The 25215-nt window shown below is 45.2% G+C and overlaps 1 protein-coding gene across 15 annotated transcripts in view; it reads right to left on the bottom strand.

Moving 5' to 3' along the window:
• Positions 1-25215, bottom strand: part of LOC101399254 (mucin-16-like) — a 118212-nt gene that overhangs the window by 68843 nt on the left and 24154 nt on the right. For 6 of the 15 annotated variants that reach the window (XM_087418553.1, XM_087418551.1, XM_087418559.1 and 3 more), the window contains exons 1-3: positions 6448-8872; positions 5819-5854; positions 5531-5596 (exon numbers count right to left, since the gene is read on the bottom strand). In XM_087418553.1, the coding sequence (XP_087274679.1) occupies positions 5531-5596; positions 5819-5854; positions 6448-6856 (511 nt within the window). In that variant the 5' untranslated portion in view covers positions 6857-8872. The other 9 variants (XM_087418554.1, XM_087418555.1, XM_087418556.1 and 6 more) reach the window with 5 other exon arrangements.

The following is a 25215-nucleotide window of genomic DNA, read 5'->3' as shown; positions in this document are numbered from 1 at the left end:
ATGAGGCCACAGCTCCAGACCTGGTGGGTCTCGGTGACGTGTTCTGTGAGATGACAAGTTGCAGAGGAACGTATAGAATAGCTTAATCCTATCCTCCCCCTGCCACTGTGTATAAACCATCTTATTAAGCATGAAAATGTGTAAGACTTGGAGAAAGTCTGGAAGGACACTGGAGCTGACTGCTACACAGGATACCTAGGGGAGGTAGTTAAAACGATCAAAACAGTAGCAAAATGGAAAAATACTCATCGCCTAGTGTGAAGTGAAAACAGCAAAAATTTTTTTCTCTAATATTTTTACAAATAAATGAAAAATGTCTTTCTATCTCACCACATGGCTGGTGGGCGAGGAGTGGAGGTCCAGATGCCTTTGAGAGCGGCACTGTGGGCCACTCAAGTGGGACAGCCCTGGGAGGGCCCTGGAGGAGTCTCAGATTTGAGTCTGGGTCCTAGGCCCACCCTGGTCATCTTGGAGTTCTAGGTGTGGAGATTCCTCTCACCCCAGACAACCTTGGCCGTTGTTGGTGGCCTGGTGCGCCTGCCCCGTCCAGGGAGATGGGCAGTGAGCCCATCCACCAGGTCCCTGATGACCTCCTGGGCGGAGCTCTGCAAAGACAGTGCCAGCAGCTGGGCGAGGAGGTGTCAGGAGCCTGCCAAGACAATACTACAGGGGAGAACCCCTACCACAAATTCTACTGCCCAGAGCAGACACAGAAGGGCCTCTGTGTAGATCTCTAGCCAGGGAGGGAATGAGATGACACCTCAAGATTTCAGGATTAACATGTGAGTAGAGGAGCATGGTCTCCAGCATTCACCTTCCCATCCTGCCAACCATGACCTGGGGTATGAATACAACATACCACCAGGCTTTTAACACCTAACAACCTATTCCCGCCCAGGAATGGTCCCCCCCTCATCCCCTGCCTTCCTTCTTCACCTCCCAACATATACATAGGATGAGGGGCAAAGGGTGTGGGGCTGCCCAGGTGGGATCACAGTTGTAGCCTGACCTGGAGTGACCTGCCCTGGGCTGCCTTGTGTTACCCTAGGGTTCCTCCTGCCAATAGCCAGAGGGGTGGGAGGTGAGGGCTGAGCCAATGTCTACAGTGACTTGAAGAGGCTTTCACTCTTGGCTTTCCAGAAGCCAGAGCCTTGGAAAGTCAGTATACAACATGAGAACATCCTGCTCTGTTGAGTGTTTTCTGTCAAGTGAGTTGGATAGGAGGATGTGTCTAGGATGTGGGTGCCTGGTGACCAGAGTGCTAAGTTCTCTTGGGGTCTGTCACCAAGGAAATGAGGTCACTTCTCCAAAGTTCCACTACCCAGGCCCCTACCTTCAATCAGACCCACCCAAAGCCCTCTCTGGGCTGTTGACTGCTCACCCTCCTTGCCCATGTCATCTCCATAACTGTACACAAATATCCATCACAGCCCTCCCCAAAGCTCCCCTGGGAATGGAACCAGGGTCCCAGCTTCGAGGAGACAGACCTGAGTTAAGACCTATTTTTTCCTACCAGTTCTCTGTCCTGGAAAAGCCATTGTGCCTCTCACGGCCTCCCCAGTCTCCCAACCTGCACAACGGGGTTGATGCTAGAAACAGCTTCCTTGAGAAATTATCAGGTATATATGAGAAAATACCTACAACATCTGTGGGCTTGTGTCACATGTATCTCATGCAGAAACTCAGAGATGGAAGAATTACAAGGGGTGGGACATATCATGGAATACCACTCAAAACAGGCCTGGGTTCCAGTTGTGAGATCTTGGGAAACTCGCTACCCTTCTGCCCTCATTTTCAGGTCTGCAACTTTGAAGGGCTGAAATTAGTGGAAATTCAGATATTGTCATCCACTGGTATTAAACCTTCCATGGTCTTCTGTTTTACTTAGAATCAGACCCAAACGTCTCATGTCGGCCATGCAGCGGGCAGCCTCCACAATGGCTCCCAATGCTCCCTGCCTCTTGGAGTGCACATCCTTGTGTAACCACTAAGCGGCTAGTAACTGACTTCTGAACAACAGAATACAGCCAAGGTGATGGGACGTCAAGTCTAAGTTTTAATTATACAAAGTCTGTCACTTCCCTCTTACTCACTTTCTTGAGTTCCCTCCCTTTCTCTCCCTCTGTTTCCATCTCCCTCTCTCAGTCATATTTCTGGAACTGCAGAATCAAGCATTGATGTTTTCAGTTGCCCTATGTCAAGGCCCCATATGAGAGAACTGAGGGAGTGCCCAGCCAACAGACAGAGAGGAAGTCAGACTCTCAGTCCAAATGAATCCTGACAACACCTATGTGAGTGAACTTGGGAGCAAATCCTCCCCCAGTCGAGCCTCAGTTGAGGCCACAGCCTCAGCCTGTGAGACACTTTGAGGCAAAGGCACCCAGCTAAGTTGTGCCCAATGCCTGGCCCACATAAACTGTGAGATGTTAAATATTTATACTTTATAAGTACAAAGTTTTAGAGCAATGTTGTCAGAGATAAACAGAAAACACAGTCTACTAGGCCACAGAATCTGGCCCTATTACCCTCTCCTCTTCTCTCTTCTCAGGCTTCCTCCAGCCCCACCACCACCTTTCTAACCATCTCTGGTCAAACTCACTTCTTCCTGTGAGTCTCTGCACCAGTGGTGCCTTCTCCCTGACACACTAACTGTTCCCAGACACAGGCAGGGTGGCTTACACTTGTCATTCTGGTTACAGCAAATGTCACCTCAGTGAGGATTTTCAGAACCTCCTGGGCTGTAACCTACCATTACAGATCTCATATCTGGAAGAGCATTAAATTATTTCCTCCTTCTTGGTCCTATTTAGATAAAGTGAGCCCATGAGGAAGGGCTGTCTGCTTTGGCTGAAGCAGATGCAACTCCTGGTTACACCAGGCACACCACTGTTTCTTCTGGGCTGAATTTTTCTCACCACAAGTCCATTGCGAAAGAAAACCACTATTCCCTCTCTTTCATGGGTCTGGTTTCCTTAAGAACATAGTGAGCCATCCTTTCTCCCTGTAATGCAGCACGAGCCCCTAAACCCATAGCCAGAAAATGAGCACCCAGGTTGAAACACCACCAGATCCTAAATTCAGTTGCTGCTGAGACCTTCCCAACAATTTTGTAATCCAATGGTAACTCCTGAGGTCACCTGTCCCCTGAGATGCAACTCCAAGCCTGCCTTTGGCTTATTAGAGAAACAACAAGATTTCCTCAGAGCCCGCACAGCCTCACAAGAAATGTTTTTGAATGTTCTCTGTATTAATTTTCAGGGAAAGAGGATATTAGTAGAAGTAATTTGGGTGTGTATGTGCAATAGTTTCTAAGAATAGTATTCAGCCATAAAAAGAATGAACTTCAGATATATGATACAACATGGATGAACCCCGAAAACATTATGCTTATGAAACAAACCCAACACAAAAGGACAAATATTGTATGATTCCCCTTACATGAGGCACCTAGAATAGGCAAATTCATAGAGACAAAAAAGTAGAATAGAAGTTACCAGAGGCTGGGGGTAAGGGTTATGGGGATCTAGTGTTTAAGGGGACAGATGTTTGGGATGATGAAAAAGTTCTGGAAACTGATAGTGGTGATGGCTGCACAACATTGTGAATGTATTTAATGCCACTGAATTAATTAATTAATGCCACACTTAAAAATGGTTAAAATGGTCAATTCTATGTTATGCATACTTTACCACAATACAAAAATATTTTAAAAACGCAGCAGCAGGGTCAAGAAGCAGGTTGTGGGGCCCTGAGTCTGCATATGGGCCAGGGAGGTGGCCAGGGATTGAGGCCTTGGACCCTGGTGAGAGTCCGGACTGGCCCTGACAGACTCTAGTTTTGAGGTTAAAAGTAACAGGATCTGTGCAATTTCATGAATTGGGAGATAAGAAAGGAAAAAAATCAATTCAATCCCATCCAAAATCGATGAAACATTTTTCTCAATATGAGCCAAACATCAGTTCTTAAAGGCCTCCTCTCAACTTCTTCACCCCTTCCCACCCCATCCCCTAACTCCCAGAAAGACACCACAGTGCAGAGCTGTGGTTACCATGGTTATGGCCACGCTAGTGAGTCAGGTTTGGTATCAGATCCCCTCTCTGCCCCTGCCCTGCCATGTGACCATAATAATGGATAATATAAAATAAAATGTTACTGGGACCGGCCTGGTGGCGCAAGCTGTTAAGTGCGCGCGCTCCACTGTGGTGGCCCGGGGTTCGCCAGTTCGGATACCGGGCGCACACCGACGCACTGCTTGTCAAGCCATTCTGTGGTGGCGTCCCATATAAAGTAGAGGAAGATGGGCACGGATGTTAGCTCATGGCCAATCTTCCTCAGCAAAAAGAGGAAGATTGGCATCAGATATTAGCTCAGGGCTGATCTTCCTCACAAAACAAAAAATAAAATAAATAAAATGTTACTCAACCTATCTGAACCTCCATTTCTTCAACCACAAAATGGGGAGAATCCTACTTTGTAGGGAAATTATGAAGGTTACATGACTGTCTGTTAAAGGAGTTAGCACATTTCATGGGCATTATGCTAAAAGCCAATCCCCACAGGTCGCATGTTGTATGATTCCATTGATATAATATTCTCAAAACAACAACATTAGAAAGATGGAAAACGGATGAGTGAATGCCAGGGGTTGGCTGGGTGGGTGTGACTATAAAAGAGCAGCAAGTGGGAGGTCTCTGTGGTGATGGAACAGTTTTGTACCTTGATTGTGGCAGTGGTTACAAAAATATATCATATGTGATAAAATGGCATAGAACTGCACAGACACACAGACACACACACAAATGAGTATACATAAAACTAGTGACATCTTAAATCTGAGGTCTGTGGATTTTAGCAATGCCAATTAATGTCCTGGTTATGATATTGCACTATAGTTAGGCAAGATGTTAACCACTGGGGAGAAACTGGGGGAAGCATACAGGAAATTCTGTACTATTGTTTTGAAACTTCCTGTGAATTTGTATTTATTTCAAATGAAAAGTTAAAAATTAGAAAAATGATAGTACATGGCCTAGCACATTAGGTAACTGCTGAATAACACGGTTGTCTTTTATAACTATTATCAACTGTAACTGCACATTCAATTTCAGTCTCTCTCAGTACACTGTAAACTCGGTGAGGGGAGGGACCACACATGACTTAACATCTTATCCCCTCTGCCCAGCACAGCACACGTGCCCAATCACTATCAGTTGAACTAAATTCCCTGTGGTTCCTGTGCTAGGTGTTCTTACATTTTCATTTAACCTTCACAACGACTTCATGAAGTATTATTATTCCCACTTCGCAGGTGAGGAAACTGAGGCACTGAGAGGGTAAGTAAATTGTCTAAGGTCAACAGAAGTGAATAGATGAGGAGGTCCCATCCTCTGCTCTGGAGGTCAGAGCAGAGCAGAGGGTGCCCGTGGTTCCAGGTTCCCTCACAGCAGCTTTTCTCTGCAACTCTTAGGTCCTAGCTTTGAGGCTGAATACCTTGACTTCCTAGAAGGAGCTGGAGAGAGAAGTCACCTACCTGTGGAGCTGGAGAAGAGGGCTCGCACCACCGAAGTCCATGGGAAGAGCATGGAGGTCACAGTAGCTAAAGAAAAAAGGTCCAAAGTGAGGAATGGGGACTCCAAGTGGTGCATGGAGGCCACTGTGTGCATCTTTCTTGTCCAGTCCGACCCACTGAATGTAGAGGGGGTGAGTGAGACAGTCAGGTCCTCTGGTTTCTTCTCCCACTGAGGCCCAGGGATGGAGGGATCAGTTGCTGCCCACAACGGCCCTGGAGCACATGGTCATCAGGGCCCTGAGCACTCACCACTGGGACTGGAGGCTGAAGTCCAATGGGTGTAACCTACAATGAGAAAAGGAGACAGAACTGGGATACAAACAGGGAAGGGATGTCTAAGATATAGCCCGAGGCCCACCAGGCCCACACCAACTGAGACTTCAAGTCTACACAGCTCAACAGTTGATTTAGGAGCAACTATATCATGTTCCCAAAAGGCTGAGAAATCAAAGACCTAGTCTCTGTCTTCATGGGCTTGCGATTAATTTAGGAAGATAAATAAACCAACACTTCTAGAACATGGGTTTGCAAACTGTGCTTTTCAGGGTCTAGAGGGTATTTTGAGATGTTGGCAGGGAGAAAGATGAATGGCCAGACTCTTGAATCCCCGTTAGCTTCAAACAGAGGGACATTCTCTTTCATCTGTCTGGGGAAAGGCTTTTGTCCCTTAGACAAGTATAGAAATCACTGCCCTGGATGCAGAGATGCAAAGGGAAGAGAAGCATTTGCAAACTGGAGGGCCTATGGGGGTCTTGAGTCATCAAGGGCTCAGGTGAAAGATGATACATAGGAAGGGTCCCATGGCAAACTGGAGAGTCCACATCCCTTCTGCGGGCAGATTCTCAGCTTCAACTTGTGTTTACTAAAAGGATGCTCACCATTGATGCAGAGGCTGTCCCTGTCCAGGATGAAGGAGTCCATCTGGGTGACACCAAGGGTTTCATGGCTCAGCTCCCAGAACAGCCTCTCTCTCTCGCTATCCAGCTTAGGGCCCATGGGGTCAGGAAGGTGAAGGCAGACAGCATCAACTCCAGTGGCTGTTCCACCTTTCTCAGGCCTGGGCAGGGAGGGACACAGGGATGGGGAGGTGGGGACTCCAGGCAGGGGTCCCTGGAAAGCCTCACTAAGGGAGGGGACAGAGAAAGTAAGAGGACTGGTGGGCAGCCTGGAATGGCCTTGGTGCTGGGGGAGCACTGGAAATGAATACGACAGCCAAAGTCCCTGAACACAGAAGATGTAGCATCTCCAAACGTTGATATTTGTGCTAAACTTTAAAATGACAATCATATTAAGGCAACACACACCCTAACAACAGAAGCATGACAGAGGGGGTGGGAAGAAGGAATCTGGGAATTTGACAAAGTCAAAGAAGGCAACATTAAATTGCTTAAATCCCAGCTCTGCCACTCAATTTCTGAGTGACTCTGGGTAAGTCTCTCAAACTCTCTGTGCCTCATATTCTTTATCTATCAAATGAGGTAACAGTACAGACTTCACCGCACTTAGTGCTCAATAAAAGGGAGCCATTTTTATTATGTATTAAGAGGGCCAACGTTCCTGGTGTGAATGGACCTTGCAGTGAGCGAGACTGAACTTTTTGAAGGCAACACCAAGGACAAGCAGCCAGCCTAGGGTGGAGGTGAGGATGGGGCTGTGTGGTATCCTAGAGCCAGAAAAATCTCAGGGCCAGTGGAAAGGGGAAGACATGGCATCATGGCTGGTGGACAACAGTGAGTGTCTTTGGAGCTGAGGACATTCCATCCGCAGACAAAAGTTCCATGACCGAGAGATTCACACAAGGGGTAAGATGACCCAAGTGCACATGTAGGGGTCCCCACATGCTGGAGTCATTCTCAGTACCTGGGTCTAAGAAGGGTCATGAATAATTTACCACATGTTCTCTATATGTTAGGTCCTTTGCTAAGCACGTTTCATTTTAATCTTCACTGTGCTCATACAAATGTCCACAAATTCTTCCCTTCAGTCAGAAGTGGAGTCCATTTCCCCATCTCTTGAATCTGGGCTTGGCCATGTGACTGGCATTGGCCATTAGACATTAGCAAACATGATGTAAGCAGAGGTTTGGAAAGCAGATGTGCATTAGGGCTTGCCATTTCTTGCTGCTCTTTGAACTCTGAGCATGTGAATGAGCCCAAGCTAGCATGATGGAGGATGAGAGAATGTGAAGGAGACCCGAGGTCCCCCAGCCAGCAGCTATACTACTGTAGTAGTACAGATGAAGGAACCTCATCTGAGATCAGCTGAGCAGCCCAGGCAGGAGAATCTCTCAGCAGAATCCAGCCCAAATCGCTATCCAGCAGAATCGTGGGCTAAATCTGTTATGCAGAAAAGCAGATTAAACTCTTCTGATTGACAAGTGAGGAGGCTGAAGCACAGAGATATTAAGTAACTTGTCAGGGTCACACAACCTTGAAGTAGGGGAGCTAGGATTTGAACATAGGCCTGTCAGACCCCAAATAAAACCACATAACCACTGTGCTGTAGCCCTCAGTAATCCCTCTGGGGGTGGGCACGCATCCCAAGTCCACCTCTGAGAGGTCAGAAAGCAGGATTTGGTCATTGCTGGTGGATAGTAGGAGAAGGGAGGGCTTGCTAGGTGTTACAGATAGGCCAATCACTAGCCAAAATGTGACAAAAGCAGGAGAGAGAAGTATGCACCCTCTAGAGAAAGGTCTCTCAATCTTGGCACCATGGACACTTCAGATCAGATAATTCTTGGCTCTGGAAGACTGTCCTGGTCATTGTAGGATATTTATCAGCATCCCTGGCCTCGCTCACTAGATGCCAGTAGTAACCCTCATCCTTGAGCTGTGACAACAGAAAATGTCTCCAGACATTGCCAAATATCCCTTGTGGAGCAAAATCACTCCTAGTTAAAAACTACTGTTCTATCGTGATGAAACTGACATGATTACTAATTGTTTCCTCAAGTTCAAGAAGAAAGATCTTTCTGAAAAGTTCAACCTAACCTCCTGGGAAGGAAAGACTAAGAGGATTCTGCATTCTCCAGTCAGTAACACAATGTGGGACAGAGCGGGAGCCGGTGGTCAGCTGTCCCTGGGATAGTGGGCACAGGATGTCAGGGCCCAGCTCGTGGTCACCCACACACACTGCCTGCATGTCTGCTCCTGGAGCTGTCACCTGAGCAAGGTCAATCTGCAGCCGGAATAGAGGGGCCCAATACTGCTGCTCTAGAACAACGGCATGAGCTGGGGATGAAAGAGATGGAGGTGAGCAGATGGGCAAAGGGGCTGGGCAGGACAATAGCAGGCATTGGAGGGGCCTCACCAGGTGATTCAAGATCTTCTCTATGGTGTTGAATAGCTCAGATCCCAGGGGTCCCATGTCCTCTGTGTAGCATAGGCTGGTGATGGTGAGGTTGAGAGTGAAGGGCACCAGAAAAGGGCTCACATCTACAGCAAGAAAGAAAGAGAGGGGTTCATTATGATCTCTGGCTGGGATGGCTGTGAGCGCTGGGTCCAGAGTTGTCACCTTAGCCTCAGTGTCCAGTGAATCAGTCCCAAGATGCCCCATCTGTGTCCCCTTTGTGTCTAGCCAGAGTTAGAGAGAGGGAGGTGCCTCCACACTGGATGGATGATTTTAGCTGGAAAAACATCACCTCTTTTCAGTCGAATGTGTCTAAAGACAAACAATTTGTACACATTTTGGTAAAAGGAAGAGAAGCAAAGTCACTCTGTGGTCCCCTGGGGCAGCGTTCTCCCAAAGTCTTCTGACTTTACCATAGGAGAATGTGCTACCGCTGAGTGGTCAAGACTGTTCCCCTGCGAGAGTAACACCTGCCTCAGCTTCATTAACATCTTTGAAGAGTGGATTTTAGTGACTACATCTCCTGGTTCTTCCTGGACAGTCAAGTTGCTCCCATACAAATATTAATTTCAACCCCCTTTTCTGTCTCAAAAGTGCCCCAGAATAAAAAACCAACCTAAATGGTCATCCTGGGCTTAGGGTATGAGAATCAATAGGCCAGAGGTCTGAGCAGGGTGACTGCACCTCCACACATCTCCTCAGTGGGCAGCAACTGCGTGCCAGCCTGTGTGCTGGGACTTCATGAACGCTCCTCCACACATCTCTGTGGGCACCGAATGCGTGCCAGCCTGTGTGCTGGGACTTCATGAATGCTCCTCCACACATCTCCTCTGTGAGCACTGACTGTGTGCCAGCCTGTGTGCTGGGACTTCATGAATGCTCCTCCACACATCTCCTCTGTGAGCACTGACTGTGTGCCAGCCTGTGTGCTGGGACTTCATGACTGCACCTCCACACATCTCTGTGGGCATGGACTGCGTGCCAGCCTGTGTGCTGGGACTTCATGAATGCTCCTCCACACATCTCTGTGGGCACCGACTGCGTGCCAGCCCGTGTGCTGGGACTTCATGAACGCTCCTCCACACACCTCCTCTGTGGGCACTGACTGCGTGCTAGCCTGTGGGCTGGGACTTCACCTGCAGCACCCAGCTCACCCTCAACACAGTCCTGAGAGGAGAGTATTACCAGTTCCATTTTACAGATGGAGGAACTGAGGTTCAGAGAAAGTCAATTTTGCCCAAGTCCCAACAACAAAGAAATGGCAGAGATACAATATCTCTTTGGCTCAAAAACAGGTATCTTTCCATTTGTATGCCCATGTTCATAGCAGCATTACTCACAATATCCAAAAGATGGAGGCAAACCAAGTGTCCATCCACAGATGAACAGATAAACAAAATGTGGTGTACCCATACAATGAAATACTATTTAGCCCTAAAAAGGAAGTGAATTCTGACACATGCTACAACATGGATGAACCTTGAGGACATTATACTAAGTGAAATAAGCCAATCATGAAAAGACAAATATTGTATGAGTCCACATACAGTATTATGTGAGGTACCTAGAGTAGCCAAATTGATAGAGACAGAAAGTAGAATGGTGGTTGTCAGGGGCTGCAGGGAAGGAGAAATGGAGATTATTTTTTAATGGGTATACAGTTTCACTTCTGCAAGATTAAAAGGTTATGGAGATTGGTTGCACAACAATGTGAATATACTTAAATCTTACTGAACTGTACACTTAAAAATGGTTAATTTTATATGTATTTTGCCACAATCAAAAATTAAAAAAAAATCAATAATATACATAAAACATTTAAAAAAAAAGTTTTACTCATTTTTTTAACTCTTTCCTCTTAATAAGATTTATTGAGGGCACATCCTAGTCATGGAGCTATGTGTGAGGGAGTGAGGGCATAGGTAGATAAATTTACAATAGAAATCCCATATTTCTGATGAAATGGAATTAAGAAAATGGGGCTCCTGTGGGCAAGAGAGGAGAGAGCTGATTACCTGCTAAAATAAACAAAAACAAGAAATAAAATAAACATTCCCAAGAGGATAACTGGACCCAGAGTCTATGCAAACATAACACGCACAATGTTAGTGAATTACTAACTAATATTAGCTAGAATATAGTAACTACTATTATACTATAGTATACCAAAATTACTTGACATACAAAGAACCAGAAAATAAAATATATCCAATCCTCAAGGGAAAGACAATTTAAAGATGCAAACTCCAAGGTGACCCAGCTGTTGGAATTATTAGGCACAAACTTTAAAGCAGCTATTATAACTATGCTTCATGAGGTGAAGGTAAACACACTTGAAATAAATGTAAAGATAGCACATTTGAAATAACTGTAAAGATAGCAGTTCTCTGTAGAGAAATAGAAACCATAAAAAAGAAGAATCAAATGGAAGTTGTAGAATGGAAACATACAGTATCTGAGATAAAAAATTCACTTGACGGGCAGAGTAGAGATGATAGAGAAAAATGGGTCAGTGATTTTGGAGACATATAAATAGAAATTATTGTGGCCAGCCCCGCGGCGTAGCGGTTAAGTGCGTGCGCTCCGCTGCTGGCGGCCTGGGTTCAGATCCCGGGCGCGCACCAACGCACTGCTTGTCAGGCCATGCTGTGGCGGCGTCCCATATAAAATGGAGGAAGATGGCACAGATGTTAGCTCAGGGCCAGTTGTCCTCAGCAAAAAGAGGGGGATTGGCATGATGTTAGCTCAGGGCTGGTCTTCCTCACAAAAAAAAAAAAAAAACAAAGAAATTATTAAATCTGAAAAATAAAGAGAAAAAACAGTGATAGAAAAATCAACAGAGCCTCAGGGACTCTGGAATTATCATTTCATTGGAAGACCAGAATGAGAGAAATAGATTAATACAGGAAAAATGTTGAAGAAAAGCAGCTGAAACTTCCCCAAATTTCTTGAAAACATACATTTTCAGATTCAGGAAGCTTAGAAAAATCCAAAACAATATAAACTCAAAGAAAACCATGCTCAGACACATCATAATCAAACTTTTAAAAATCAAAGATGAATAAATCTTGAATGCATCTAGAGAAAAATGACATCATCAGTCACGGAGTGACTTGGTTCATGGCACATGTTACATATTTAAAAGCTTGCGGGAGCTAGGCATCTTACATAAATAGTTGGGTTGATCAGGGTGGAGCAATGAGGAAGTGGAGAGTATGCATCCTGTCTAAAGCACATAAAAAGTTTGCAGTGTCTTGACTCACAAAACACAGAATGCCTGAAGGCAGAATTCAAATTACAGGACACCAGTTTATATGCCATAACCACAGACTCAAAAGGTAGGATTAAGTGTCAGGGATGCCTTACCTGAATCATGACATAAGCATGAAAAAGACCCATAGACTCTATTTTTTAAAATAAATCTTCAGGGCTAGGGTAAGACAGGTTTCATGACATAAATCAAGCCCCTGTATTAGGTTCCTGGAGACTCAGGAGCCCTCAGACCCCCATCTCAGTAAGGTGAGGAGACAGGGCAAGAATCAAACTCACGACTAAGATGCAGAATGATTTTCTGAATGTTCAAATAGAATCCACAAATGTGGACATACACAGAGATTGTTACATTCATCAATTCATTCAAGCAATAAATATCAAGTGAGTGCTGTCTAGGTACTCAGCTCCAAGGTGACAAACACATAAAGAGCGAATAAAACAAATAGTAGTAAGCTCCATGAAAGAAATGATGATATGATAGAGAAAACCTGTGGGCCAGGTATGTATTCAGAAGTGCCACTTCATATAAGGAGATCTAGGAAAGTCTTTCAGAGAAGGTGATGATTGAGCTGAGATTTGAAAGGCAGTAAGGTGCCAGGCATAGCTGATCTCCAGGAAGAGCTAATATAAAGGCCAGACAGAGGTTAGGACACTAGAATAGACAAGTGTCTGATATGGCCAAAGTTTAGAGAGTTAGGGCGAGAGTGAGGGGACAGGCTGAGACTGGGTGGTTAGCAGGGACCAGACCATGCAGGTTGAAGTTTCATAGGTCCCAGAAAACAGGTTCTTACCTATGGAGCTAAGGATGAGGGACAGAGATGTGGAAGATTCTGGACAGAATATAGAAGTCACTGGAGTTGAGAAAAAAGAACATAGGAAAAACAATTGAGTCCCATCCTGAAGCAATGTGGCGCAGAAGCTATTTCTTGAAATTTTGGCTTCTATTTTAACTTAGAGCAAGACCTTGAGTGGATTAGGGGCTACTCTGAGGCTTTGGCTGGCACTTAGGAAGGGGGCATTGGTGCCTTCTCTCCTGAAGAATGCACTCTGGGGAGTAAGGGTCCAGTGGGCAATGGAGTTTCACCGTTTTGAACACTCACTGCTGGTGGTAGGGGTCCGGTGCTGACAGTTATAACCTGCAGATAGGGAGAAAAGAGTAAAGAAGGACTGTTATAATGGGTAAGAGTTAAGGAAGGGTTGGATGGTAGACCTAGAAATGAAACTCAGTAACAAACCTTTTGAGATTCCTAAAACTTTCAGTGTGGAATAATATCAACAATGAATAATATCTATCAATAATATCAATGAACAATAATGGCTACATTTTATGTGGTGCCTCTTATGTGCCTTGTCCTTTGAAAATAATAAAGAACATCATCACCATTATTATTGCCAAAATAAAAATACAAGAATAGCTGCCTCTATTTATTGGGAATGTACTATGCACCAGAAATAATGCTGAACACATTACAAGGGTAATGGGGCAAACTTATGCACGAGTGTGTATTCCAAGCCTTATCCATGTTCTCTCAATCCATAAAGATAATTGTATCTGTACTCTCTTTTCTCCCTTCACAAAATTTTATGATAATTTGATTTTATTTTTCTAGGTTCAGTTCTGGTGTTTTTGTGACATAGAATTGACAAACTTGTGGCAGGTTGAGAGAGTAGTATATGGAGGTGAAAGTATAGAGAGATGGATGGAATGTACTTATCCTTCGGAATATTAGGGAAAATTTGGAGATGGGGTAGGATACCAAAAAAGAGAGACTTAGAGGTGAGATATATGTTATAAAAATTGGAATTGAGGAAAAGAGAATTTTTTGTGAGTGTTTCTCTGGATCATGGATTGCATCTCCTCTGATGCCCTGTGAGAGATGTGACTGGACCCAGAGAAGTCCTGTGATTTACTTGAGTTCTTGCTGAATTACCTCATTTGATTATCAGGACAATCCTGCCTGCTATGTGTGTTTTTTCCATTCTACGAATGGGACATTAATGCCTAGAGAGGTAACATGGCTTGTCCTGTATCACACAAAACAGAGAGCTGTCACTCATCAATCTCCGTACTATTAACCACTGCTCTAAGTTAGTCCCAATCCTGGAATTAAACCTTCTATGGACACATAACAGGATGTGCTATTGTTAATACAAAGAAATATATATTTCAACCTATATATGGACATTTCCAAGTTGATATAGAGGGGAAATAACTAATCAAGCATTAAGTTAGACTGTTAGGCTAGAGGTCATTAACGCCCCTTCCTGTCCTGAGATTAGAGGCTTTATCTGGATGGTCTACAGCGTTGCCTCGTGGGTAGGAACTTGGAATTTATACTCAGTCTTGGGTTTGAGCCTTGACTTTGCCATGCATAATGGCCAGATTATCTTGGGCAAATGACTCCCTGTCTGAATGCATGGTGGCTCTCTGTAAAAATAAGTATAATAACTCACAGGGTTTAGGGTAAAATTAATATAAGATAATACAAATGAAGACCTGTCACAATTCCTGGCACACAAGAACCTTTTGACAAGAATTAGCCATTATTATAGTTATTAGTCTCAAGGTTAGCATTGCTGTTAGGGGCATTGTTGCCAACAGTGTTGCGTAAAAGGTTATTATTCATGGGGTATTTGCTGAGTGTGGTGGTGTTTCATGTAGTCAGTGTCATTCCGACTAGCCTGAGGAAACTTAGAAAATTGCCTTAAGTTGTCATGATGGAGAGAATGAAGTGGAGTGAGGACTAAACTGGGCACCCACTGCCCATCGGGAAGACTTAACTGCAACGCCTGCATCACCCTCCTCTTTCCGTAAAGTCTGCATGCTCCAACTGAGCTCCTATAGGAAGAGGCAGGAATAAGGAAGAGGAAACATTTCATCCCAGGAGGTGAAAAGGGAAAGGCAATTGGCCTCCCATGGTGTCTTAAGTATTCAAAAATGAGCCCCCAAGGAAGTGCTAGGTTTGTACCAGAACTATCAATCTATGTACAGCAATTTCTCAAACTCAACATTATTCACATTTTGGTCCAGATAATTCTTCATAGTGAGGGGCTGCCTTGTGCACTGTGGGATGTTTAACAGCATCCCTGGCCTCTACCCACTAGACTTCATTAGCACTCCTCCAGTCATGACATGGAAATGTCTCCAGACACTGCCAAAGTTCCCCTGGAGAGCAGAATTGCCCCTATTGAGCACTACTGATATAGAGAGACATGTGACTGTAGGAGACCCCAGCTGCAGCATGGACACTCCCCAATGACATACAGACTGTCTCTGTGCAGGGTGTAGGTGCCCAATCAGGTGACACCATGGGTCAGCTGACTCTGCTCCTAGAACAATTCTTCTCTATCCAGCTCAAGACCCAGGAGGTCAGGATTGTAGGTGCAGATGGCACCCACTCCAATTGCTGCCTCATCTTTCTGAGTCCTAGGGTGGCAGGGACATGGGAATAGGGGCATACACAGATGTGGGAGAGTTATATACTTTGTTCAGTTCCCTCCTTCAAATGGACCCCCAGCCTTGGTTTATGACATTTCTCTTTACTGGGTCTTGTCTGGGTTCTCAGGCACATTCTTTTCTGGGTCCTCTTCATCTAGGTACCTTCCTACTCCATAAAGTGGTTGATCTCCAAGGCTTCATCCTCTGCCAACTTCTATCCTTTTGCCCCTCATTCTTCTTGGGTCATCTGATTCATACTCATTGTTTCATCTACCAGCTTTATTATCATGAGGTTCAATCTCACTCTCTCTGGCCAAGATCTCTCTCTTGAAATCTGTGCCATGTAACCAACAACCTCAGGGATTCCTTCAGACCTATCAGATTCCATATATCCCAAATTAAGCTTATCTTCTTCTCCCCGAAAAACACAGAACCTGCTCCTCCTCTCATGTTTCCATATCAGTGCCAGAGCCAGAGATGTAGGAGGCTTACTGGACCTTCCTCCATCTTTTGTCCCCCCATCCAAGCAATATCCAGGTCCAGTCCAATATCTCACTGGTCTCCATTTATGATTAAGTCATTTATGATTCTTCCCTTCTAGATGTCATGTTCAGGTCCTCCCCTCCAGGTTAACTTGCCTGTGACCATGCAGCCCTTCATGTTGCGAGGGAAGGAAGTCTTACCTGAGCGAGGTCAGTCTGCAACCACAGTACAGTGGGCCAACACTGGTGTTCTTGAAGAAAGGACCAAGCTGGGGAGGAAGGAGAGAGAGGTGAGCAGGAGGGGCTGAAGGGACAAGGACAAGGCATGCCAGGGTAGGTATGGACAGGCTCTTACCAGGCAATTCAGGGCCTTCTCAATGGAGCTGGACTTTGTGGAGCCTGGATGCCTCATATCTGGGGTGTAGAGTAGGTTGGCGATGATGAAACTGAGGGTGAACAGCATCAGGGCTGGGCCCACAGCTGCAGCTGGAGGGAAAGAGAGAGGAGACCCATCACAACCTCAGTTCTGAGCTGTCTATTGGGGGAAGGGATCAGTGTCATCTCTCTGTCCACAGTGTCCAGTAGGTGAGGCCTGAGATAGCCCATCTGGGATACCCTCTCTCGTCTGCCAGCCAGGGCAGGAGAAGGGACCTCCATGTTAGATGTGTGAAGTCAGCTTGAAAGGGAACCTCAACCCTCTCATTCCAAAGTGTCCAAGGGCTGACACGTCATGGACATTGTGGAGGGAAGCGAAGGGGCCAAGACCTTTTGTACTCAGGCCTTGAAGCACAAATACCTGAGTAGTTAAGAAGTGCAAATAGTAGTAATTGCCATGAAGGAAATGATCATGGAGATAGAATAGAGACTAGCTTTGTGTGGGAGATGAGGAAAGGCTACTTTATAGCAGGTTTTCTGAGCAAAAGCATGCTGAGCTGAGATCTGGAGGACAAGAAGGAACCAGGCACAGCTGAGTTCCAAGAAGAGTAAGTGCAAAAGCCCTGAGGATGGAGGGACGTTTGGGCCCTGGAGGAACAGAAATGAGGCGGGGATGGCCAGAGATTAGGGAGCAAGGTAGACAGTGGGACAAGCTTAGGCCTGGTGGGCATCGGGGCCAGACCATGCAGAAACTCATCAGTCACTGAATGGGAGTTGAAATTCCATGGGACTCAGAGATTAGATTCCTACCTGTAGAGATGGAGGTGGGGGTCAGAGATGCTGGGGATCCTGGAGAGAATGTGGAGATCACTAGAGTTGAAAGAAAATACAACATGAACAAATATCGTTGGGCCCTATCACGAAGCCATAAGAGGACAGAGCTGTTAATGGGCACTTCCATCTCCACGTTGGCTTAACCTGAAGCTTGGGTGGTCTGGGGCTTCTCTGGGGCTGTGAACTTGGGGGATAGGGGACACTTTCCTCCCAGGGAGCAGGCACAGGGAGAAAGGGTCCAAGGGGCACAGGGACATCCACCTTCATTACTCACTGTTAGTGGTGGGCATCCAATACCAACAGTTATAACCTGCAGAGAGAGAGTCAGAGAGGAAGAGTAAGATGATGGGAAGAAGTTAAGCTTAGAGTGACAGGTAGAACTAGAAACAGAAGCTCACAGATCTTCCCTGTGTTTCTCTGTGATTCATCAATAAATAATGACAGCTCCTCCATATGAGTTAACTGCCTCATACTCTAATGCTCATGATAATTTTATGCTCACTACCATTAACCACAAAGACAATAATAATCAAAGCACCTTCAATCTTCTGGGGTTTACTAGGTTCCTGGAATAGTATCAACCTCATCAAATGAATAACAGAGACAACAATTTTATGTGAGTGCTTCCAGTCTTACCTGTGTTTTCTTCATCCGTTAACTATAATTTTGTCTTTGCTCTGAGTTTCTCCCCATACCCAACTTTCCAAAGACAACTTCATCTGTGACAGCATAGTTCTTGGACTTCAGTAATGTTGAATTGAGATAATGAGGAGGGTGGGGGGAGAGAGAGAAAGAGAGAGAGAGAGGGGCTTGGAGAGGGGAGAGACTTGAGGGTCAACCAGAGTATAAAGTTGGAAAATAAGAGAAAATAGGGAAAAAAGGATTTGTATAATATGCTTCTGGATCATGGACTGGATCCTCTTTGATGTTCTGTTAAGTAATACGAGTAAAACTTAGACTTATTTTATCTTTGATGGTCTGACTAGGTTTCTTGAAATGAAACTCCTCTCTGAGACTAGACCAAGTGGAACCCCATGACTTGCATGGGTTATTCGGGTTTTAACTCATCTGACCTTCACGTTAATCTTAGGCGACATGTTTCTTTAATTCCATTCTGAATATGGATAGTGAAGCCTAGACAGGTTGCATGGCTTGCTCAGGGCCACATAGTATACAAAAGGCAGGACCAGGGCTTAAAGCAAGACCTGTAATTCACCAAAACCCACACTGCTAACTACTGCTTTTAAGTAATCCCCAAGGACCACTGAAATACAAAATAGGTTTTAATCCAGAAAGAAAGAAAATGTCCAAGGTGATAGAGTGGAGATATAATTAACGAAGCTTTAGTTTAAATTGTTATATCAGAGGCCCCTTGATATAATTTCCCATCCTGAGATTTAAGGCTTGTTCTTGCTGGGTTAGTCTGTAGTGAAGCCTAGTAGTTAGGGGGCCTAGATTTTAGAGTCAATTTAGGGTCTGAGTCTCGACTGTACTATGTGTATTAGCTGTCTGATCTCAGGAAAATGGATTTCCCTCCCTGAGCCTTGTTTGCTCATCTGTAAAATATACATAATACCTCATAGAGGTTGGCAGGATTAGTGAGACATAATACATCTAATGTTCTGGATCATAGGAATCCCCCAATAAATATTAGCCTTTAGTATAGGCGTTATTGTGGGTATTGTTGCTAAGAGCATTGCTGCAAATGAATTTATCATTAAAAACATTACTAACATCTTTGCTGTTTGTTTTTCAGGTGGGGTGTAGTTCCAGCTGGCTCTTGGAGAATGAGTAAAGAGCCACAAACTGCCATAAGGAGGAGAAAGAAGTGGATCAGTCACTGCATTGGAAATCCGCTGCCTCTTGGGGAAGAGTTAACCCCAGCGGACACCATGGGCTTACGTTACCCTCTACCTTCCCTGATGTCTGCATGCTACATTGGGGCTTCTGCGAATGGTCAGTGAAATAAAGACTATGGAGGAAACCTTTATGTCCAGAACTTGAAAGGTGCTTTTTAGGTGTTCTGAGGGGAGAGAACTGAGTTCCCATGGAAATTCTAGGTTGGCCCAGAACTATGTACATGGGTACACAGAAATTGTACTGCAAGGAAACCCAACTGGGGAGCAGGAGGAGACTGCAGCTGCACCAGAGTTACTCATCATTGACATAAACACTGTTCCTGTCCAGTATGTAGGGGCTCAGTCAGGGGACACCATGGGTCTGCCAGCTTAGCTGCCAGTATAGCTGTTCTCTGTCCAGCCTGTGGGATGTGGGCGGTAGGCGCAAACCACATCCATTCTGGTGCTTGTTTCATCCTTTTCAGCCATGGGGAAGGAGGAACACAGAATAAGGACATGCAAAGACACTTGAAAGTTGGATACTCTTGATAACTTCTTCAATTGTACCTCTTGCTTTTGATGTCAGCACTCTTCCCTGGGTTTCATTTGCTTTCTTGAAAACATCTTTTTCTGTCCATGTGGGGATTCAGATCTCCCACCTCCTTAAATGCAGTGTTCTCCAGGGCTACTCCTTAGCCAGCTTTCTTCTTTTGCTCCCTATTCTTTTCATTAATTGATTCAAGCTTACTGCTTCCACTGCCAGCCCTCAGTGCACTCTTTGTCCACTCATGGAGGTAAATACACATGGTGTCCACTCCAGTAACAGCTGAGTCCTGCTTGGGCCAAGGGATTGGGGATATGGAGCTCCCAGGGAGGAAAATCTTGAGAATCCTGGAACCAGACAGCACGTGGAAGGGAAAAGCAGGAGGACCAGAGACCTTGGGGAAATGAGTGAATCACTCCCATGGCTGGCTGCGATGGTGTGCAACAACCATCACAGAGCTTGAAAGGGGGGACTGTATTTCAAGTCGGCAAATCCCAAGGCTGGGATGAACCCTTTGGGGACACATGTTGGGCAGGAAACCAAGTTTGGAGAAAAACAGAGAAAAGGAGTAAAGAAGTGATAAGGGGCAATGTGATTCAAAAATCTCTGTCTTGAATTTAAGCTGACCCTATAGTGGCTCACCCAAAGCCGGGCCTTTAAGGTAGGAAGAAAGATTCCCTTCCTCCCTTGCCTGGGAATTCTGTTTGCTATTATCCATGTTATTTACAGCAATTTCATTCTATGCCCATACAGTCTAGTGCATCAGTTCTCCAAGTATGGTCCAGGGACTGCTAGTGTTCCCAAAACTCTTACACGAAGTCCACCAAGTAAAAAATATTTTCATAATAATACTAAGACATTCTTTTTACTTTCAATCTCTCAGGAGTATACAGTGAAATTTTTTCCAGAGGCCACAAGGTGAAATATTGTAAAAGTTTGCACGCAGAAGCAGATACCCTGTTCTCTTCTACCAAGCCAGACATTAAAAAGGGGGGGATCTGCAAAAGTATAAACAATGACTCCCTTCTCATTATGCTTTTTTTGGGGGGAGGGGAAATATGACTATTGTGCATAAAAATATGTTGTTTATGTTAACATTTAACAGATTTATTATTTTTAATGAATTAATGAATATATATTTATAATATTTCTGTTTTAATTTCTAATACAGTAAATATTGCATTCTGGGAACTACTGGTCTCCCTCAGTCCAGAGGTTTGAGTGGAAACTGGTTCTTCCCCAGTCCTGATAGACATCGGATAAATGGAGAATGATGGAAACATGTTGGTGGTCTCCACAGTGGATGCAGTAACTCTTGAAGAAATGGTCTTGTGTAACTCAGAGTGTGTGGGAGCAGAGGAACATGATTCAGAGCCAGAAATGACAGCCCAGATTCCATGCTTGTGCCCACAAGATCTATGGCCTTCTGCAGGCCAGGAAAGTGAGGAAACTTACTGATGTTCCCCAGTGACATGGAAAAGACTGATGCTATCTCTGTGGTCAGTAGTGTGGTTGAGGTTGTCTGCATCTCACTTCTAGAGATGGATGAATCTGTCATTTCCAATATATGAGCCGTTAGGCTCTGTCTCTGGGCACCTGAATTGAGGGTTAGAGTTCCCACTGTGGCTGTGATCTCCCCAGGAAGAGTGACTGTGACTGTGGACTTCTGTCTTGAAATTGTAAAAGTCATGGCGGGAGGCAGCACAGAACTTTGCTCTGGCTCTCTGCTAGTGAGCACAGGTTCCCCTGTGATGGACACTTCAGCGCTACTGACCATCTGAGGCAATGTGACCCCACCTGTCATGGTCCCTGTAGGGGATGGTAACAATGAGATGGATGAGCTATCACTGGGTCCCAAGGTGAGTTCTTGGGATCTTGTGGCTCCCACATGATGCTGAAGGCACAGATCTTCTAGTGACCAAGTCCGGGGTGGACACATCAGGCATAAAAGTGGGAGGGGAGCTATTTACGTCAGTCTGTGTGTTTGGCTTCTCAGAAAAAGTAACAGAAACAGGGAGAGCAGTTACTTCAGAGCTTTGGGGAGTCAGGTTTGTACCTAAAATTTCAGGGAATGAGGTGCTCAACTCCTGGTCATCAGGAAAAGTTGCAATGGGAGCAGATGTAAAAGCAGACTTAAAGCTTTTAGTCTTGTGCTGACTTCAGTGACTTTATCTGAATAAGAGGAGGGTAAGGAGGCCAGACTGCTTTCAGTGAAAGTTGCAGAATGATGGGTAGAGCCTGCTGCAGTGGCTATCGCTAAGGAAGAAAGTCTCCTCTCCATAGAACTGATGTCACAAAACCAGTGACATATAAGTGGGCAGCTGTGTCTGTGACAGTCCATAGAGAAGTCCCCAGTGCATGGATGCTGTCTGTGGTCCTGGAGCACCTCTCTGGACTAGGCATGAAACTGACCTTGCTCCCCGCGAACTGGAGGGGATGACCCCCAGAGTAAGGGCCCCACCCTTGCTTGTTAGTCCTGCAGGAAATGTCACAGAAAGGGCCCCAGGTGGAGATGCAGTTTCAGTGGTCTCCAACCCTGTGGTGGGCTCCGACTTAGTGAGGTAGCATATATAGAGAAGCCAGTTTTCTCTCCTGCCATACCAATAAGGCAAATAGTGGCTGAGCCCTCTGATCTATCAGAAGTCCAAGGTCTTGTTGGAGTAATGTGGGCTGTGGGGGTGGAAATAGCTGTGTTTGTGTCTACAGAGGAGGCACTCATATCAGGTCACTCCCAGCTGTTCGCTCTGACCACAGGCTAGCAGATGAATAAGCACCACCCACAAGTCCACGTGTCTGCTGTTCAGCTGTCATTGTCTTTTTATTCAGGGCAGTGGAAGAAATGACTGTGGTGCTGACCCATGTCATGGTTCTAAGCTCACATTTACCTATCACTGAACTTATGATAACCTTGGGGATTGTAACTTGTTGTCAGCTTGTTGCAGGCCAGTAGAAGATGTGCTCAAAGGGACATGTGTGTCCACTGTGGTCCCCCAGTGGAGCCAAGCCATGTGTGCCAAGTCCATTTCAGTTGTCTCAGGAGTCAGAACTGGGCTGACTTGCTGAACATTCCCTGTGGCGCCTATAGGAGTTGACTCTTGGGGGAGGAAGAACATTGTTCCTCTTGACTGGCTGGTCCCTTCTGGAGTCCCAGAGTCTGTAATGGCCCAAGCCTCAGCTGTAAATGTGGAGTGGGAGATCCTTTTTGCAGCTACCACCATTTCTGTAGATGATTCTGCTGGCACCATGGCTCCTATGGGCAGGTGAGGGAGTCTGGTGCTGCCACCCGCTGTGGCCATGGATTGAAGCGGGGTGGCTGGTCCCACCATAGTAGTCATGGGAGCAGTCTCTGGTGGAGTCTCCCTAAGAGAAGTTCCCACAGTAACTCTGGTCTCCTGGCTGCTGCTGAGCTCCTCGGAGCTTGGATTTCTGATATCCCCAGATGTTCCTGGGCTTCTGGTGGGCAGGCCTGTGACTGAAACACCTCTTTAGTTAGGAAGTTTGCGAGGAGGTGAAAAAAGAGATTCTTCCGGTTTTGATTCTCCTTCCTATCTCCTTACAAATCAGTTGGACACACCCTCTGCTCATATTCACCTCTCTAGATGGCAGGAATCATATTATCCATCCCTGTGTCTCATGTTGGGTATTGAGCTTGGTCTATCACTGGCTTGCAGAGCTCACTTTGGAACCCTAAGTTTCTATACCAGTGTGGCCTCCATGCGGATCTATGTACCACATCTCATGTGTTAGTAGAGGGTAAAGATTCTCTTGCTTCTTTTGCTCCATTTTTCCTCCTTCGGTCTAGGCTTCAATCAATTTTTACCTAGACTTCAAATCTTTTTCCCCTAGACCTCAACAATGTGAGTCTAACTGAAAGGTAGTTCTGTGGCTTGCTTTTAACAGGTTAGGGGAAGAGGTAGATTAAAGGCATCTTACTTTTATATATTTTCATACTCTTTCACCTCTCTCATCCATAAAGGACAGAACCCTTTCACCTTCTAGCATAGAAGGACATGTCAAATTACTCCTTTCAGGAATCAGGACAGCAGTACTCATCAACCTAAGCACCTCAAATTATACCTCCTCTCAACTGCAGGCCATGTATTGAAAGCTGTTAACAAAGCATGATAATTCTTTCACCCTATATTGTAATCATCTTAGTAATGAATTGTCTCATAGAATAAACCTATGGCATCTCAAGTTTACCTTTCCCTGCTCTTGGCAATCCCTGACCTTAATGATGGTGTCTGATTTAAGACTTCATGATTGGTCAGCTGATTTGTAGAGATAGTATATCTGTTCTTAAGGCTGAAGTGACTGGCTCCTGAACATATAAATTACTAAGTAGAAGCAATTCATATTAGAAGTCAATAAATCTCCATAAAAATTATTATCAACAGCCTTGGAAACAATAGCAGAAAGTTATGATTATCTACCAGAACCTGACAATCAATTATTTTACCCCAGAGACCAGGAGAAAAGTCTTAAGCACAGTGTACGCAGAGGATGATCATCCATACTGGACTGATGATGGTTGCCAGAGACGTGGAGTCACCAGTTGACCACGTGGTGCCTCCATGTGCTCTCTCACTCAGCTCCCTAGTGGTGATTGTCACAGACTCCTCAGAGAAATGCTCTCACTAGACACTGGCTCAGCAATGCCCTCATCTGTCTCTGAGAAGGCACACCGCAAGGACTAATTTTCTTGTTGGCATAAAACCAAACCCACAAGATGGCTTGGATCATAATTATCGAAGAGCTTCTTGTTAATGGTGGGACTGCCGAATTTATTGGTCTCAAGCAAAACCACTGGTGTCATTCTGTCTCCATCACTTATAATATGTGAATTCATCATTGGTTATTTTTTCCTTCCCATATTTTGGACTCTCTGTAAGTAAAATCAGGATAACACCATGAATTATTGTATCATATTAGTTAACATATGCAAATAATATGTTGTGATTACTCAGTTTGTCATTTGCCTTTATCACTCTTTTATAATTACTACCATGCACATTTCATATCTGGGAAGGGGAAAGGTAGGCTCTGACTGGAAGGAACTGAATTTGGGGGTTCAAGGATGCTGAAAGTGTTACTAGTTGCATACAGAGAGTAGAATAATCCTCCTACATACGTGGAACTAGAAAGGAGATTTTCAGCAGGAATTCTTTCTTATCCTCATTCAACATATCCAGCAAACTTCAGAACCCCAATGAAAAGGAAGTCAGGAACTGAGTTCTTACTTATAAATGGGATAGGGTTATCAGGATCTGGAGCCGAACTGGGATCTACATCAGGGGCGCTCTCCTCAGTGGCTGTAGTCTTAGCTATGCCATATGTGGTGGCCTTCGATGGTTAATTCCTGGCCATTGATGTGGTGATGTCCACAGAGGTCATTTCAGGTGTCCTGTCTTCTCCTGTAGCAGTGCTCAGGGACCAGGAGGAATCTTCCAGGGAGTCAGTGCCTGGGGAAACTGTCATTTTCTGAGATTGAATGCTTGTGGATGATGTGGATG

The sequence above is a fragment of the Ceratotherium simum genome, chromosome 28 (genome assembly GCF_057802395.1).
Source record: "Ceratotherium simum simum isolate JZ-2026a chromosome 28, ASM5780239v1, whole genome shotgun sequence".
NCBI classification, from domain to species: Eukaryota; Metazoa; Chordata; class Mammalia; order Perissodactyla; family Rhinocerotidae; genus Ceratotherium; species Ceratotherium simum.
The sequence above is the reverse complement of the archived record's forward strand: the minus strand, read 5'-3'. Positions and strand labels throughout refer to the sequence as shown.